Here is a 19,691-nt window from a genome sequence, read left to right as displayed (position 1 = left end):
AACTTAGTGTCTTGAGAGGTTTATGCTGCTTACAATTTCTTCCTGAAGAAATAAAAACCTGCTGTCCACCGAGTACCCATCACATGCCAGCCCCCACCCTGAGGCACTTGACACACATTAGTCCTCATGTGCAACCCTTGGCAAGGTAAGCTGATTCCGATTTTATGGAGGAGGAAACAATTTGAGGAAGGTTAACTAATTTGCCCAAGAGAGAGCAAAGGCTTATATCTACGTCCATGTGAATCACAAGTTTTCATAACCATAATACCTCTACTTTATTAAATTATTTACAAGAATATCTTATCAGATGAAAGGAACTAAAATTGGGATTAAATATATAAGAAATTAAAATATATTCAAGGATTTTCTGCTTTACCTTCACTTTTATATTAAAATATATGATAAATATATTAGCTACTATAATTATTGTATTGAATGATTGACTATGAGAGTGTAATTTATTTTATTGAACTAACTCCTTCTTCATCAAGAGCCCTTTTATGCAGTGGGCAAGACAATGCAAGACATTGACTGGTTAATCAAAAAGTTGCTTCCTGAAGGAACAAAGGGTTTTCTTTGAGTATGGGTTTGTTGGTTAGAGTCTCAACTGTTTCTCTTACAAATACCCTACCAAGAATGCAATACCTACAATGTTCAGTTTTGCTTTCTCCAAAGGGGCCACAAATATGTGGGTATTTATTTATTTATTTATTATTTATTTATTCTAAACTTTTCTGTTGTTTCATTCACAACTAACTTAGAAGTAAATATTTAGCGTTTCATACTTACTTTCCCCTCACTTATTTAATCAGTATATAATGTTTGATAAATTAATTGCAGAAGGCAGTGCAACCACACATACATTTGGTGAAAAAAAATAACATAATTGAACCCTGGTAAACATACTACTCTGCTGGTAAAAGATGTGAAAATGCAAAGAGTGGACAGCTTACTGGCTGGGCTCAGTGTACCAAGGGCTGCCTGTTCACTTAACAGAGGGTATGGTGAGCCGGAGTCATTATGGAAGGTTAGTTAAGTGAGGATCCATTTGGAAAGCTTTTATGGTATTAATATTGCTCTTTAATGAAGAGATCCATTCAAAATTTGCAATCTTTTTTTTCCCACATTTGATGTAATGTTTTCTCTGATATAAGGAGGCTGATTCATAGTGGGGTAGGGACAGGGGAGCATAGGAGGAATAGACGAACTCTACATAGGGCAGAGAGGTGGAAGGGGAAGGGAGACAGCATGGGTTAGAAATGATGGTGGAATGTGATGGACATTATTATCCAAAGTACATGTATGAAGACATGAATTGGTGTGACTATACTTTGTATACAACCAGAGATATGAAAAATTGTGCTCTATATGTGTAATAAGAATTGTAATGCATTCCACTGTCATATATAAATAAATTAATAAAAAATATGTCTAATGCCACTGAGCATTTAAATGGAGCTGCTGGAATTGGAGGCCAGGCTCCTTCAATGGCCACATCTAGGAAGATGACAAAGTACATGGAAAACCATCCTCCTCTGTAAGCATTTGTGTTGTTCTAGCATAACTTTGAGGGTGGATACAGACAGGATGAATCCCTAGATTTTAGCTCACCATATTGTTAGACTACCTTAAGTAGTAAGTTGAGCCTGCTCCTGGCACTTTGACTTTTCATTAAATATGATATAAACTGATTAAATGGCTGTGGCGAAATGAGACTTGTTAAGGCAACTCTTCTAAAAGAATTAATAGGGCTAGGGCTAGGGCTTTGGTTGTAGCTCAATGGTAAAGTACTTGCCTCACATGCGTGAGGCCCTGGATTCCATCCTCAGCATCACATAAAAATAAATAAACAAAAACAAAGGGAAAAAAAAAGGAGCACATCTAACTTAAAAAAAGAAAAAGATAATCAATAGGGCTAAAATGCTAAAAATTTAATGTAAAATTAGGTGTGTATCTTGTAACCAAAAAAATAGAGAAAAATCATAAAAATGTCATCCTGCATGTCACAGGATGAGATTAGAAACATGAAATCAGTCCCGCTGGTGTGTCCTATTCCCCATTACAATTTTCTCTTTGGATTCTTTCTACATAGCTTCTAAAATTTTAGGTGTCCTCTCTTTCTCACACAGCACTCCAATTACATGTAAGATTGAAATGCCTGAGACTCTCAATGTTACCTTCTTTGTGGTCATACTTCTTATTATTAAAAAAGAAAGTCAAAAAGAAGGGTGGGGGGAGGAAGGAGACTTTTATTTTTTAATGTAAAAAATAAATATAAAATTAAAAGGAAACTAAAAAGTAGAAAAGGAGAAATTTAAATATAATTTAAATATACTTAAGTTTATTGTCCAATAAAGATTAAAGATAATACCAAAAAATAACATAAAATATACAATGTTTTTAAAAAGATTTTAAGCATTGAGATGAAATAAAAGAGGAAACTCAGAATCACACACACACATACACACACCCACACACCCACGGGAGGCTAACTACATAAAGTGAAAAGGTTATATATAAAGGTAGAAGTGATTAAGAACTAAAATAGTGATAAAAATAGACAATAAAACACAACTGAGGATGATTAAGAGATAAGGCTTGAACAGGAAAAAAATGGAGGAGGAAAGTAGGGAATGAAATACTGTAGGCAGGATCCAGAGGAAGAAGTTACTGATATCAACAAGGTTATTTGGACAGGTAGAATGGCCACAAGAGACAGTGTCTTTCTTGGGCAAAGGACCCAGAGTACAGTCAGATCCCTTTGCTTCTGTAATTCCAGGACTAGCTATGTGATGAGCAGTCCCTAAGGCAGTGCACACTTTTTTGTTGTTGTTGTTTTTGTTTTTTTGGTGCAAACTAACTGCTACAGAGCTCCTGGCGGGACAGGAAGGGGGGTCAATCTGTGCCCAGTTGAGCAGTATCAAGGGACTGGGCTTAAGCAAGCATGAAACAAAATTCGAATTCCTAACCAACCTACCACTTTTTCATTGGCTAACTTGAAGTACTTAGGTACTCAGTTTCCTTATTTGTAATAATACTCATCTTGGACAATTATGAGAATTATTGCAATCAATCGTAAGGATTAGAACTGAAGGTGTAGCTCAGTGGCCAAGTGATTTTTCTATCATGTGTCAGGTGCTAGGTACAATTCCAAGCACCATAAAAAAAATTAAAAAAGGTGCTGGGGTTGTGGCTCAGTGGTAGAACACTTACCTGGCATGTGCGAGGCTGAGGGTTCAATCCTCAGATCACATATAAATAAATAGAATAAAAAGATCCAGACAACTGAAAATATATATATTTTTTTAAATGAAAAAAAAATCATATGGGTCAGCATAATGCTGCCCTAGTGGACTACACTGTCAATGACCTAACACACAAGGACCTCCTAATCAGCTTGCCTTTCTAAGCTGTCCCATGTAACTCCAGGACCCTGCAGAACAAATTCTGGAATGAAATGATACTATTTATTGCAATTCTTCACTTTTTAGAGCAAAAGATTAGGTTTCTGGCCAAATGCTGAAAACATAGATAGATTATGAAATTTAAAAGCCCTGAATACTGAAATATACATACTTTAATTAATTTTAAACAATAGTAATTTTAAGAGTGTAAGGAAACTCAATAACATGTTGGTTTTTCATATGGCTTTTGTGGTTGTTATAGCCAATTTAGGTGGGGAAATAAAAAACAAATACTTACATAAATTCTTAGGGTTTTTTTTTTTTTGGTCAGGTGAGGACAAGTTCTTTTCCCCATTACAATTACTTTCTCGTGGACTTTTAAAAGTCATTCAAAGGGTACAATCAGTAAACAATAATAAATTTCGCATATGACTACCACCCAGTTGATGGGTAATATTTTATCTTTTAGAGGTAAGTAGATTATCTTTTGTCAGGGAATTTTTTTTTTTTTCTCAAAACACTTTAACTTATTTAAACTGACTTGCTGGCTTCATTTTCCTTTACAGATCTAGAGACTCAAAACAAAATCCCATCACTGCCAGCAGAGAATCTGTGATGTATTAGGAATATTCTTGGAACTCAAGGTAAACCAGAGGTGATCCATGTTGGTTAAGAGTTTCTATTCTGGCATCAAAGAGAGAACATTCTGGTACAGGCTTTGCCATTCACCACCTGTGAGACCTCCGGAAAATTTTCTTCTTTTGCAAAAGTGGAATTCCATATAGAGCCTGAGATATATTCAAGCATCTCTTAAAATAAGATAGGTACTAAGAATTTTATTCCCATTGTAATATGCAAATAGCAAATTAGACAAAATCATTAGTGTCTTTTAAAAAATTAGAAATTCTTGTTTGGTAGTTCTTTTATTACAATGTTAAAAGAATATATTGTATGCTAGCACTGTGCTTTGGTTTTAGAGCCATCTATTTATTAAGACTGATATTTCAGCAAAACAAACCCACAAATGAACCTTTCAACTAATCAATAACTTTGATACCTATCATTATTGTTTCTGGGTGTTTCTATATAGTGGCTGTCAGCCTTTTCTAGAGTATATCAAAGTATCAGTCACAAGGAAGCCTTGTTACTGTGAGGGCCAACATGCTTTTTTAAAAGCTTAGTTCTGACGTGATTTAAAAATGCTTGTGAAACTCTTCCTAAATTGAACATTTATCAGTAGTCTCTTATGCTCACACAATATTAGTTTAAGATTAACTATGCCTTTTAAACATTTTGAAGAGATTGTGGTCTTGGAGCTCCAATAAGCAAATAATAGAAAAATGTGTGAAAGATTCCTGGGGCAGTAGTTTTTCTTTTCTCCACAGCAGTTAAGATTCCAAGAAGCTGGGACTGGAGATGTGGCTCAAGAGGTAGCGCACTAGCCTGGCATGCGTGCGGCCTGGGTTCGATCTTCAGCACCACATACAAATAAAGATGTTGTGTCCGATGAAAACTAAAAAATAAGTAATAAAATTCTCTCTCTCAAAATAAATAAATAAAGATTCTAGGAAGCTAAATTTTATTGGGTCACCTGTTATATTGTTTCTTATTTCATAGACTGATCTATGTTAAATGTCATATATCTAATGGCATTTCACACAACACATTAATTCAGAAAAATTTTGCCATTGAAAACAATAGATTTTAAAGATCAAATTGTCATCTGGAGACTTTTGAGTACACACTTAACAAACAGGAAGGCCATCAGGAGAAGGACAAAGACTCCAGAGAAGCCTTATTAGGAGAGGAGGAGTGGTCTATTGCCAATATTTGAAAAACACTTACAGTACATTTAATTAGCATAATTACATGGTGCACTTACAGCTTGTTAATGCCCTTTGACAGAGATATGTTACCCTGGCCTTGAAAGCTGGGTGGCCATAGAACCTTGAGATGAACTTGGATAACTTCCAGGAGTTCCCATTAATGCTGTACATTTTGCTACTAGGTACAATATGTGCAAAGTACATGTTGGTTAAAAATGTGATGTCTTTCTTAAACACTCTAATTTTTCTGCCTGGTGCATTTAGCTAACATAATGCATTCCTGTGATCATTAGTAGAATCACACTGACATAAAAGAAAATTCTCATCCCCCACCACTCATGATAGTTAAGATTGTCATGAATTATCTTCAAACCCAGTACCATTCACTTATCCTTTAGAACTAATGCTTCCAATCTGCCAATACATGCTGTTTAATGACCACTCCAATTTAACTTTCGACTCACTAGCAGGAAGCATGTGATACAGTTTTTCACCAAAACCACACTAACTGTATTACACTGTGAGGCAACTCTCTCATCTATTTTCAAAATGCCAGGAACTCTTTATATTGATGTTTCAGATTTAATGCAGTAATTTCATGGAAAGAGAAATCTCTGGAACACAGGAACATGTGAACTCTTGTTACTAAGTTTTATTTATAAAATACTGCAGGAGTACTAGCTTTTAAGAAAACTTCAGTATCAAGAAAATATGAAGAACTGTTTTTATTTTAGGAATTCAAACTAGTATGCATTCTTTCAAGGCTTTTGACTTAGAAGGTTTTAATTGCAATAAAAATTTTACTGAGTTAAATTTTTACAAACACCCCAATCTCACAAGAACATAATAAAAGTTAGTTTTAAGCCTGAGGTTCAAAGTTGAATTGATGGAAAAATACATTTTCTCCTTTCTTATTTAATAATCAAAGCATACTGAATACACCCATACAGTAAGTGCATGTGAGCTTTTCTTTTGAAATTTGGCAATGAATTTGTGCATACTTTTTTCTTTTGGGGGAGAGGACAGTGAGGATTTCTACCAAATAATTGCTGTTCCACTGGTTAAAATACTACATGTAATTACCCTCAAAGAAATGTGGATGAGTTGTAATTGACAACATATTTAAGTGATTTACATATATACTCTTCTACATAAATGAGTATAAAATCCAGTAAGATTAATATATATGTAGCATATTTCTTTTGCAAATAGAACATACACTTTTTGAAAAAATAAAAACATCAATGTAGACTAACCTTTATCAAGTCACAGCTAAATAAATGAACAAAAGCATCCTTATTATTAATGGACTAGTAGAGTAACTATCCCTGGGGAGAGGTATACAAATGCAACTTTCTAAGTTCACAGTTGTAACTACCACAAAAGAAGTAATCGGGGATGTGTGAATTGTATGTACAGGTGCAGGCTAGACAGATCCAAAGAAAACAGGCTAATAATGAGTGCATTGGCATTTAAAGACAGTAAATTGGTAATGTTAAACAAATCTAAAAAAAAACTACCTTGTACTAGAGATGACCCTAGATGGAATTTAAGGCAATATTAACATCATTTATAAGAAATCAGTATTGAAAATCAGTATCGAAAATGATTCTTTTGATGGCAAAGATGAATGAAAACTTCCAAATTCTAGTCTATAAGATAATGATCCATAATAAAATTACTTTTACTACAGAGAATACAAACCCTTTGGGTACTATTTACTTGTTAATATTGTAGTAGAGCTTTGAGAACTGCTTTAAGAGATACAGAGATGGGACTAGTAAGCAGAGTGTTCATTGCTGCCTTTCTTCATTTATTCTTCTTCTTCTTCATCTTTTTTTTTTTTTTAATTAATTAGCAAAATGGCCTGACGCTAGTTAGGTTGTTCACTAAGAAGAATATATTACAAAATACTGTAGTTTCAGGCACTGAAAAGAAAAAGTAAAACAAGACTGAAAATTGTATTTATAACATTCCTTTCCAGCAAATAAAATTTTGTAAATTCCTGAAAAATGTTAGCAAATACAATTATGTGGAAATTTTTTTCTCAGAGGATTGATAAATTTAATTTCAGTATTTAGTGTCTACTTCACTGTATCCACTTTTAGGTACATGAGTATATACTTAAAATTCTTCCTTACTCTTTTAAAATTCAATAGGCATGTCCAAGTATGCCCACATTAAAAAAAAAAAGTGATTTCTAACTTGGTAGAAGCATTTGAGAGAACCACTAAGCTTTAGAAGAATTTGGAATAAATGCTCATGATATAAATAGGAAAAATCTATTTGTTGAGATTCAATTATATGATTTTTGAACTTGGAGCAAAACCTTTCAATGATAAGAAATACTGTCATTCACAGCTGTCTATAGAGATACTAATAATCCTCAAACTGTAAAAGTATGTTTTAGGAATTTCTCAATATACTGCTGAAAAATCAATTTAAGAAAAAAAAAATTTATGATGCCTAAATGTGATGGTAGAAATCCCAAACCTTCTTTTATCTATTTATTTTTAGTTTGGGTGCAATGCAACAACAACAAAAAATACTTCTAATATATTTCCCTATTGAAAAGTTATCTGCCAGATTTTGTGCATATGTAATCCTTTAACATGAAGAATGAACAGGCAACTTAATGGTATTCTTTTACATATCCATGGATTACCTAAACTATGAAGTCACCTCAACCAAGGGGAGGAAGGAGTGGGAAAGGATCAATGTGTTAAAGCCAATTATGTATCATATATAAAAGTGCACATTAACTACTTGAAAAAATTCACATTTATTTACTGTCAAACCGTGTTAAACTTTACACTGGATATTAGTGATGGGCTCATTATTAACAGGTTTACACAAAGGGATGAAAAGAAAAGCAGAATTTTGCTGAAACAATTTACATTTCATTAGAACTTTATCATAAAATAAATTAATTACTAAATATAGGCAGAAGGGATATGGAAGAGTAATATTTGTTTTATTTTCTTTTTTAAAAAAAAGAATAGGCACCTTTTGTTCACTAGAAAGTTTGTGAGAAGTGCCCAGTGCCCTCTTTGCCCTCTGTTCAAGAATAAACAGAAGGATGACACACAATCTTTTCTAGATTTCACCACATTTGTGCAAGGCATGGCAGAACTGGCTTTGAAGCGTTTTCCCCCCATAAAACACGTTCTTTTGGCAATAAGAAATTTAAATGTAAGAATAAAGACTAACTGGTCAAAGCAGAACACTGTATACAGTGGAAAATAAGTGAAAACGGGTAGAACTTACCATGACAAAGTGTAAGAAAAAACATTTCATAACATATGTGCAACCAAGAGCTTTTCACAATATTTTCTTCAAACTCTTTTAAAATTATTTTAATGACAATTATATTTCAGTTGGACACAAATGTATTTATTTTTACCCTAGCAATAGAACAAAATATAATTTCTTTAGCCATTTTTTCATGAGAATAGTTCATTGTACAGTTGAGGAAACATATGAAATAAGGCCTGTGGCTTGATTGCTAGTGGTTAAACATGTTTTCAATCTTTGCCTTAATGTAAAAGATTTGCAGTGAACTGCAAACTGACGCAGAATATCTCTCCTGCTTTTCCAAGTCTTGTCAGGAACAGTAAGGTACAGTAAATTTGTCCCACAGGATTTTAAAGCCTACGTCTTGTATATAATACAATGCAGGCCTACAAAAATGGTGCAGCCATATTTACAAATTAAGTTCACAAACTGCTGCAGTAAAATGGCTGGAAAGTTTTGTTTTGCTTGTTTCACAATTTCTCTAAACAGCAGCAGAATCTTAAAATACCTGGTTGGCATCTCTTTTCTTTGTAACAAATAATTCATTTTAGTATACTCTGTGTATATACAAAGTTTTTGTATGTTTTATAAAAATTCACAGAACTGCAAGGTTCAGTCATCTTTTTTTTACACCGGAGAACCACAGGTCAACAGAGTCATCTCTTCAAGCAGACTTGTAGGGAGAGCTGCATGGGGCCAAAGGAGTCTTTATTTTACTTATTAATACTTGCATGTGGCCCTTGGAATTCCTTAGCTGTACTATTAAAGACTTGTTACCAGTTGCATCTGTCCTTCTCTAACATCCCCTTCCGGGATACACCCTTCTTTGTTAATGGGGATTATATAACCATCGCTATTGCCCCTGCTGATCTGGTAGCACATCTGAAGCTGTCGTCCAGCTCCAAGATTTGGCATGCTTTTATAGTAAATGTCCTCGTTCTCACTCCTCCTGGAGGGAGAGAGGTCTTCTTCCATGTCGGGGCTGCTCTCCTGATAGGGTGAGTCTCTAAGGTTGGGCATGCTTGTGTACAGAGAGTCTCTGTTGGGGGACTGCAGGTGATCCTCCGCCTCCGCGGTTAGCTGCGAGACATAGCTGTCAGTTCCCTCAGGTTTCGCTTTCTTCTGGGGTTGGTAGAGAAGGGAGTGAGTCCGCTGAGGAATAAGCGGGGCCTCGAGTTCTTTGTGATGGAGCTCCAGCCCTGGGTTGTCGCCGTGCATTAAAGATGAAGCATCTGCCACGATAGCATCATCTTCGCTGCTGCTGCCTCCGATCACTGGCTTGACCGGGAGTGTGAGCTCCAGGTTGTGAGTCTTGCTGCTGCCCCGAAGATTGTTGTGCACTAATTCTGAAATGATCATTTTTTCAAAAGCGGTATCATTCAGACTTAGTCCACAGTCCACAACTTGCACACTGTCGTTGTAGTCCCCCTTGCGCAGTGAGTAGCTGTTGTTGAAATTACCATTTAGCGGTAGAGTATCCATGGCACTTGTATCCCTGGCATTGTTCAGTGAATGTCCTGGAACAGAAAAGGGGGAGTTACCATTACTTCCTCTGTTTCTTTCTGAAGACACTTTATTTCTTTTGTACAAAACTTTTTAATGTCGTTCAGGACAAAGTTGTATTTGAAAGCCAGCACTTGAAAAGTGTCAGGCTTTCCTGCATTCCCAACTATAAACAGTTGCAACCCCTTAGATAACAGGAAAAAGTGTTAAAAAAAAATTGATACTGTTTTCCAGGGAGGGAAAATGGCATACAGAATATTACTTTATCAATTTTGGAGAGACAGTAGTTATTCAATGATTTTTTTGGTCAAATCTCTGACACTCTTATGAACAAGACTTCACTCCATGCCCTTGCATAGTTAATGCAAAGCAATTTATTACTGACATTTACATTTTCAGTACAAGACTATGGCTTATAAAAATAAAATTAACAGAATTTGTCCTAAACAACACTAAATTAAAAAGGAATAAGTCACATACAAAACCGAAAGGCAAATGTACAACATAAACCCACATAATTGGCAAGCAACTTTTTAAAACAACATTCTAACATTTCCTTTGTCTGAAGATGAAATTAAAAAAAAAAAAAGAATGAAAAAAATGGACAGATACAAAGAAATCATGTTAAACAGAGACAGCCATCTCTCATACTGACTGGACCGAGGGCCCACAAGCACCATCCAACAACACGATAGACGGCAGGTGGAATGACTCACTTTGGACAACTCACATCATGTCTGTCTGCTCAGGCTATCTGGCCTAAGAGTAGCTGATATATAAAAGAAAGTAAAATGATTTATTGTAACATGATGAAGAATTTCTAAGCTTCTCAGCAACTTAGTCAGAGCAAGGGTTCAACAAATTAGATTACCAGCAATAGCAGTCTTTACACTTAGTATTTATGTTAATTTATTTTGGTACTAATAATCTCTCTAATAGTAATGGCCCCAGGCTTCTAATGGTCAAAGTTTGCCTGCAGCCCTGCAGTCTGCATCAGTCACAGTGACAGTACCGAATGAACCAGCAGAGTCGACTGTACAAGATCAGCCCATAAGCACCATGGGCATGGAGGTCAAACGCAGAAATGTTAGAGATTTCTTAAGTATGGGTCACAGAAATTAAACCGAGAATAGATATTAACTATGGAATGGGAGAAGGGTGTCAGCCTTGGCTAATATATATTTATTTCTAACAGAATGAAAGATTGGATAATCTGCTTGAGATATGGAAGGAAGTTTAGGAGGAAAAAAAACATGGTAACATGCTCTATTCTGATGAATCAGTTGTATTTTCTACAGACACATAAACATGTAAACTAGGACATCACAGTGCTTCTCAAGCAAATGGGAAAATAAAAGAGAAAATTAAATGATCTACACAATGGAAGGTTGAGCTATTCATTCTCAAAATCCTGGAAGGAAAAAAAAAAAATCACTTGTCTACAGATAGATCTGTTAAAAAAAAAAAAAAAAAGAATGAAATGATGTTATTGAAATGAAACTGACCACTGTGAGGCTGCTGCATTGTATGCAAGGCTTGGAGGAGTTTAGGAAAAAATTTTAATTCTTGGAAAAGAATAAGAAATTTCCCTCACTCTTAAAGCTGCAGATATCCTAGAAAAATCAATTTCTTACAGAAAACACATACAAATTCTCCGTATGACACAAATTTCATGAACAATAAGTGTCTGACAATTGTTGGCTAAATTATCATTAGCAGAAATAATAATATGGGGGAGAATATTATATTTGTTACTTATGTTATTAAAAAAAAGAAAGAAAACACAAAAATCAAAATTCTGACCCAACTTCTACATTCGAAAGATTAACAATTCAATTTTCATCGTGCTTCAGGTGTTAACAAAATGAAATTATGATAGTTATTTGTAAGGCTTCCTCTGGCTTGACACAATCTTCTAGTTTATAAATTCCTATGTGCCACAATTTTATTTGTAAGCTCTACCATTAGAACACATTTGGCACTGTAAGTCGCAGGTGACATACGGATAACATGTTAGCATTTGTTTCCTTTGCAGAGGTTCAATGTTTTCAAACATTTTCTTTTCTTTTTATCACTGTTTTAAGAAATGTAAGAAATATACTGAATAAAATCCAAAAGGTGTTTTCTATGATATACTGCAGATTTAAGGCTTCTCTGGTTTTGAAGAGGCATCTTTTTCTGCCCAAGTTCAGGTAATTCACTTGAAGACTTTCCACAGCCTGTAGCAAGATGACTGTGAGAATGCAGAAATGATAAAGTCAATTATTAAGCATTTTGGCTGACAGTACTTCAGGCTTTATAGAGCAAATTATTTCAGCATTGCATGTACTTAAGTATGGACAGCATTTGCTACAGACCTCTATTACTGACAAAAGGAAGTACAGATAGATGTACTGTTTAAAAATTTGGCAACATTTTAGTTGCAAATTGTGAACCACTTGCCCGCTGAGTCTACTTCATGACTGCTAGTAATGTTTTAATTGTGCCCGTTAAAAATCATGCTGAAAAAATTTACATTTGATAGGCAAAGTTAAGTTTTACTCCCATACTTGTCTCTCTGTAGGTTGCTAGAGGAAAGCATAAGGAAGTAAGAAAACAAGAGAATGAAAAGAGAAGCTGCAGTTACGTTAAAAAGAATTTTAAGAAAAAAAAAAAAGGAAACCAAGTTTTGTGTTCAATTTAGTGGCAAATATTATTCACAAATAGAGATTATATGCTAGCAGTAATTATATAACTTTCCCCCAAAATCTCAAAAATTTTAATATTAAGTATATATGATTTTTTAAAAATAAGCTATTGGTATAATAAACAGGATAGGTTAGTGATAATCTCTCCCCCCTCCCCCAATTAAAAACTATTAGTTTAAACTTGACTAATATTAATTCTATTCTCATAAGTTTCCTTAAGAAAAAGAAAAATTACCATAAAGCTGCACTATACTATAGTTCGGTTATATTGACAATGCTGGATGTAGTTTTCTATACCCATACATCCAAATAATTATAACTAGTTCATTCCAGAAGCAATTTTGTCAGCAAGCTTTAGAGTCAACTGAACAACATATTATATAGATATTATACCTCTAAATGATATAAATCTTGAAGATGGGCTCTCGGACCATGTGATGTCAGTCCTGTAATAATATATTAAGATTTATGCCACCTGTGTTAAAAACATGGATCATTATTGTAAATACTATCATGATTGAACTTTTACTATAATATAGTGCAGTTTTAGAAGCCTGGCATGGGCAATACCATAATTTTTTTAAATTGAAAAATTAAGGATGTAATAATAATAATAATAATAAATATTAAGGCAACTTGAGTATTTTAGAAATAGGGCAAAGATCAGAGCTGTGTTTAGCAGCAAAGAAAGGTAGTTTTATTTGTTAAGTGTAAGCACACCTGGTGAGTTAAATACAGGAGCTGAAGGGGCATTACATACAACTGTTTCAGCGAGCAATGTGTTATAGGGGTTGTTAGTGCCGTGGGGTCGAAGAAGAGGGTTTGTTAGTAGGTAATTGCCAGTCATTCCTAAAGCAAAAAAACAAAACAAAAAACAAAAACAGAAAAAAAATACATCAGTTTTCTTATTTTAGTGTTACAGTTGCAATATATATATATTTTTTCCCCTAATTCATCAGGGTAGTGGACAAGTTGGCAATGGAAAATCTGTTGAAATTTTCTGACTGTATTTGAACTACTAATTTGAAGGAGAAAGGGGAGAGGGAAGTTAAATTTCAGTAACTCACAGGTGCTTTCTAAATCCCCCAAGTAAACACCTGCTAAGGATGACATTTACTAATTTATACAAAATCACTGTTAAACAAAAATGGCAATTAAATGCATAGAGATCAACATTATGTTTCAAGATGTTACTGCCTAATATTAAAAACTTCACCACAGAGGCCCAAAGGAGGGAATCTCAAACTTTCAGATTTACAGGTGTGGGATTATCCCTCATGAAAACATCTGTGTTAATACCAACTTTGATACAAGCAGGAAGAAAAACAACTTTCACAAACAGGTAAAAATTATGACACACTGCAAAAAGCTTCCTTTAGTAAATGCAAAAGCGTACATGCCGAGGGGGAAAACAACTCTAAAATGAATCATTGGATGATTCACAAATTGTATATAACAAGAATTCCTGTTTTATAATCTCATTTGCCAGGTTTCAAAAATGAATCTTTGAGTACTTCATTTACTTTTTGATAGTCATCTTAACAGAACTAGGTAAAACACCACTGCAATGGAATAGATGCACATTTCCCTCATTCTAATGGATAAATTATAAATTCTACCTATTCAATTAAAAATACTTCAAATTCAAGTTGGTTTTGATGTTACACATGCTCCACTCTTCATTTTAAACTAGAATCTTCCCAGAACAATTTCGACAATTTAAAATGTGTTTGAATATTTTCATTGTGGTAAAACTCTATATTACATTACAAATCAATACTTCAAAACTGAAAATACCTGAATAAATTACCTTTCCAGGATCAACACAATAATATGTTTTTTTCATACTAGATTGATATGTATTATTAAGTTATTATTCAGGAATACCTGTGTGTGCATGTGCTTGTGACCTTATGTTGCTAAATTAGTTCCTTTTCCAGAATTATATTGATTTATATGACAAATTTAAAGTTGCCTCTATAGACACATTGAACAATATTGAAAAAGTTACTATACAAACTTTCATGAATTTTAACTTTATTTATAAAGACTTACTATAACTCTTTTAAAGTTTATTTTTCAGTTTTTGAAAAATCATAAAATAATTTTACAAAAATTTTGCCATTTTCACTGTAAAATCAGCACTGTTTTACATGAATAGTCATTACTCTAATTTATTTTAATATTTTAAGAAGAACCCTTTCATAAATGTCTTGTTTAGAAAGGAGGAAAACATTTTAATCTGTGGCAAAGTATGCTTTTAATAATTACTTTTTCCCAGCCTTCTGATAGTGTGGAGTTTAAAGTTATATTTTTTTTGCATTACATTATTGAAGAAAATGAATTTATATGTACTTTAATAAGTGATGATAAAAGTAAACAGGTTTAAGAACGTGTGATATATACACCCATGAGAGAAAAGTTCAACACTTTAGAATTATACTATGTCTAGAATTATTCTAAGTTGGCAAAAAGTCCAAAATTTGTATTGTATATTGTACACTAAAATTTTCCTAATAACTGACCTTGATTAAGTGTTGAAGTGCTATTGATGTCACCTGAGATAAAAGAAGATTCAGATTGTTTTCTCACAGTGTCATTCCACATCCTTCTTATACGACTCTATTAATATAAAATAGCAAGACATATGTTAGTTTTCCCAAGCTCACCTTATTAAAAACACACAAAGCTTCATCCTAGACAATCTGTGTATGATTATCAGTTGGCCTTTTACAGAATGTGTGCTGTTTTGGGTCCAAAACTAAGGACATCTATGCTGCCCTATTGCTTGCCTTTTACTAAAGGGTATTTAATCTTCCACTCTTGAAAGTGTGTTATTTAATTGACTTTTTATATAAAGTTGAGATGACTGTTTATTCAACAATGCTGACTGAGTGACTGCTATGAATGCTGCACTATACGTCCTTAGAATATGGACTGTTTAGGATTCACTTCTTAAAGGACACGCTTCCTCCAAAAGGATGTTTACACCTAAATAAACACCTTGAGTACATATTTAAGAAGAAATTAAAATCAGCATACTAAAAAAAAGCAAGCATTTACTACCTGCATTATTATAATGAGGAAACAATTAGTGCATCTAAACAGAACATGTCCCAAAAGGCTTTCTATAAATAAGGTTAATTAAAGATGCTGTCAAACCCTTTGTTACCTGTGTGCCAGAGGAATACCGAGCACTGGTTCTGGTGGTTGATGCCTTCACAGAACTGTGGGGGCTCTCAGTTGGGAGTCCACCACAGCAATATGAGTGTCTGAAGCACTTGCCATATTCTTTTCGTACCTGCAATGAATAATCATGAGACCATGGGATTGAGATAAACATATACTTGCTTCTCTCTTTAATTAAATGAAGAGTGAAGACAACCAAAAAAAAAATTAAAGTAGCACCATGACATATCTGCAGAGAAAATAAATTGAAATTTCAAACTCAAGTTCAGCTGAAATTGCTAGAATCCTATCAGAGAAATATCTCTGACCATTTGATTAGCTAGTAGGATCTTTAAAACTTTGTATAACATGTGGACAAACTTTGTACCTGTTGTTACTATTATCTGAATGTTAGCTATTAATTCAGTAGCAATGTATTTAAAGTCTTATTCTGCCTACACAACTAGTGGCTTCATTTTATTTTGGGCTAAGAAAATCGGACAGTTTGTATATTCCTTGCTTGATTATATTTACTCAATCTGTAATTCAGTCATTTAAGTTTTACATGCTTCACATCTTCTTATTAGGTCAATACATAAACCTCTTTGACTAGATTGCAGAGTTTTGCCAGTAACCTCTTTGTAATGACAAGACTTCTTTGGCATAAGAACAAAGAAAAAAAGTACTTTGATACATTTGCCAATGATCAAAACAGAACGTTTTCTTCATTTTCTGATATGCCTAGCTTTAACATTTAGTATGGAGCATCTAAGATGTCTACTCACTTCATTCGCACTCACCAAAACTATTTAAAAAAGCTATTTCCATTCACATTAATGAGTTACCCATGTAATTTCCCTTTCTCACTGGATCCTGCATATATGAATGGAGAGGAAAATTGTTAGGTCTAAAAGGAAATTTAAATCAACCTTTAAAAAGTGGAGCCCAGGGCTGCAGTTGTAGCTCAGTGTTAGAGCGTTTGTTTGCCTAGCATTTGAGAAGCACTGGTTTGATTCTTAGCACAGCGTACACATAAATAAAGTTCCATCAACAACTAAAAACAATATTAAGAAAAAAAAATGGAGTCCAAAGAACTACCCTTCTGGAACAGTACAGAATTGGGAGAAGGGCAGAAGGTGCTGGATTGTGTACAGTTACATCAGCATAGAAATGTTTTATTGTAGATTAGAGCCAGCCTTTTAAATCACAACACAGACAGGGAAAAATTACAGAAGAAAAAAATTTTTTTTCTAGTAGATTACCACCACAATAACAAAAATCAAAAAACAAACAAACAAAAAACTCCCCAAATACTCAAGAAGCCTTTCCCCTTTCACAACTCAGTAATCCACTTGTAAAGACCATGACTTTAACACTTATTCCTTTCAAAATTAGAAAATTGAAGTCACCAGATGATCTTTTAAATCTAAGTGTACTTGCATTTTTTTCTTGGTTTATTTAATTATACCTATTAAAGCAAATAACAATGTGGTTGAGCTTTGAAGGCATTTTCTTGGCCTAAATATGCTCAATTCGAGCAGTAAGAACCATGATTTTAATGTAACCATTTTATGTCATATTCTTAACAATCCACCCTGGTAGTACCCAATAGGATGTATCCTAGAATAAGGAGAACATGTCAAAACAAGTGCATCAGGATGCTTTTAAAATGCAGTTGTTAAGGAAAAAAGCATGTTAAAATCTCCTTGTTCAATTAGCACACATAACTATATGAAGAAATAATAACTGTTTCACCCTTTCTCTGTTAAGTCAATGCATTATATCAAAACTGTTTGGCACAATAATCCAGAAATGATGAATATGTCATCATAGGCTTGTGCACAGACTGCTCATTTACATAAGAAATAAATAAAAACTAAAGTAGTTACTAAGGTTATCCCCGTACAATGTTTAGAAAGTTAGAGTTCACTGTTATTAAATAACACATGATACCTCACAAAAATTTTCCACACATTTAATGGCTATTAACTGTTCCAAAATGCTGTATAACCAAGACAATGGCAATCAAAATGGTATTTTATCCAAATAATACCCTCCAGTGTTGGTTTTGCCTAATGCCTATATTGCTGTGAATGTACATTATCTGTCAGTATTGCACATTCCACTGTCATTATCTCAAAATTATAGCTTATTCAAAACTGATGGAAGTAACAACACTATCATCTTGTCAGGACTGAAAACATAATAGTTTTCACTTTCACAATTCTATTTCTCTGTTCAATTTAGTGACCAACTAGTAATAACAGAATAAAAAGACTATATTAGATATGCAGACAGAAAGGATGATACCTTGTGTGAAACGCACAGAAATTTCAAACTCCAATGGCAGCTAAGAGATTCTCTTAGGCTTATGTCTTGCTACAGATTGAAGTTTTTCCTTTTAAATTTAATTTTTGAATCCTTTTTGCTGAATTCACTTAACATGAAGTCAGAACAAAATACTAGGTAGGACATGAGGTCTAAATTATTGGTTTTTAAATCTTTCAAAATTACTCAAAAGGAACATTAGCATTAATTTTTTATATGCCTGGTTTGTTTAAAATTGACATGATGTATTCTTACACTCAATTTCATTTAGGACTAGTGCATTCCTGTTAGTGAGCATGAAATAAATTTAACTTTTTTTTTTTTTAATCTTGTATATTCTGTGAGTAAAATATTCTACAGACCCTACTAGCAAAGAAGAAATCTTAACATAAATAATCTGGTTTACAACCTTCCCAAAAGATGACTGGTATTGTTCAACTTTATAATGTGAACCTAAATTTCTAGATAGGTATTAAAATTAACTTATAATAAAAAAAAATATGATGCTATTTAGTAATACGCCCACTGTAACCTCTCTATTACACCTATTATTTTCAAGCCACAGAATGGGCAAGCTGAGGCCCTAGGTGTTTCCATTCACTTACTTTCTTCTGGAGAGCACAGTGAAAGATGAAAATGAACACTCCCTGGAAAGCATTAAAGATGGTGAAGAGATACGCCATCACAACAGTCTCCTCATTAATAAAAAGCAACCCAAATGACCAGGTGAGGCCAAGAAGACACAGCAGAGCAAAAGCACCAAGCACCCAAGACCTGAAAAAACAAATTGAATTTTTTAACAGGTTCAATGAGGGAAAAAAATATTACACTTATTTATTAACATTTTAGTAGTAGCAGTTGACTTTCTCTATGTTCACATTCAAACTCAACAGCATTTGTCTTTATCCTTTCATTGATTAAAAAAAGAACAACAGCATTTAGTACTGCAGCCTCCAGTGAAAACCGCAACAGCAGGCATGACCTTTTCTTACTCCAGAATACACAGGTATCAAACTACTTTAAAATACAGATTGTAAAATAACCCCCAGGACTTTATTGCTGTTTATGTGCATTTTGGTTAAAGAAATTAAGGAGTTCTTAATTAGTTTACTAACATATTTTTATTCCTGTGGTCTACTCATATGACACCGAATAATGTGACACATACAGAAAGGTTAAATGGCAGATAATCACTTAGTACCTAAACTTCAAAGTCTATGAGCTAGTCTTAGGTGAACCTAAGGTTTTATAACTAAAGCATGAAGAAGCCTAGCTGAAATGAGGTAAAAACATGAGGACAACTTCAAAATAATAATTAAAAAAATAATAATAATTTTGGAGAGATTTCATCATGAATAGCTTAAGGAGAAAAGAACTGTAGAAAATAGGGCGGAATGAGAAGGAATTAAAGTCAGTGCATTCCATGTCTAACTAATGATCTTACTTGATAAATGGCTTATTATCTTCATAGCTAGAAAGCA

General features: G+C 33.7%; 1 protein-coding gene across 12 annotated transcripts in view; it reads right to left on the bottom strand.

The window, feature by feature from the left end:
- Positions 1-6,065: 6,065 nt before the first annotated feature.
- The window catches only part of Adgrl2 (adhesion G protein-coupled receptor L2), a 192,818-nt gene continuing 179,192 nt past the window's right edge, over positions 6,066-19,691 (bottom strand). For 5 of the 12 annotated variants that reach the window (XM_071617974.1, XM_071617972.1, XM_071617973.1 and 2 more), the window contains 4 exons: positions 18,816-18,984; positions 15,887-16,015; positions 15,240-15,336; positions 6,066-10,041 (listed from right to left, as the gene is read on the bottom strand). In XM_071617974.1, coding sequence (XP_071474075.1) covers positions 9,287-10,041; positions 15,240-15,336; positions 15,887-16,015; positions 18,816-18,984 — 1,150 coding nt within the window. In that variant the 3' untranslated portion in view covers positions 6,066-9,286. Of the gene's footprint in view, positions 10,042-10,198; positions 10,797-13,107; positions 13,190-13,434; positions 13,564-15,239; positions 15,337-15,886; positions 16,016-18,815; positions 18,985-19,691 lie in introns of those variants that run through there. The other 7 variants (XM_027935132.2, XM_071617978.1, XM_071617976.1 and 4 more) reach the window with 5 other exon arrangements.

The sequence above is a fragment of the Marmota flaviventris genome, chromosome 10 (genome assembly GCF_047511675.1).
Source record: "Marmota flaviventris isolate mMarFla1 chromosome 10, mMarFla1.hap1, whole genome shotgun sequence".
In the NCBI taxonomy this organism is placed as follows: Eukaryota; Metazoa; Chordata; class Mammalia; order Rodentia; family Sciuridae; genus Marmota; species Marmota flaviventris.
This window is presented reverse-complemented; position numbering and strand designations above follow the sequence as displayed.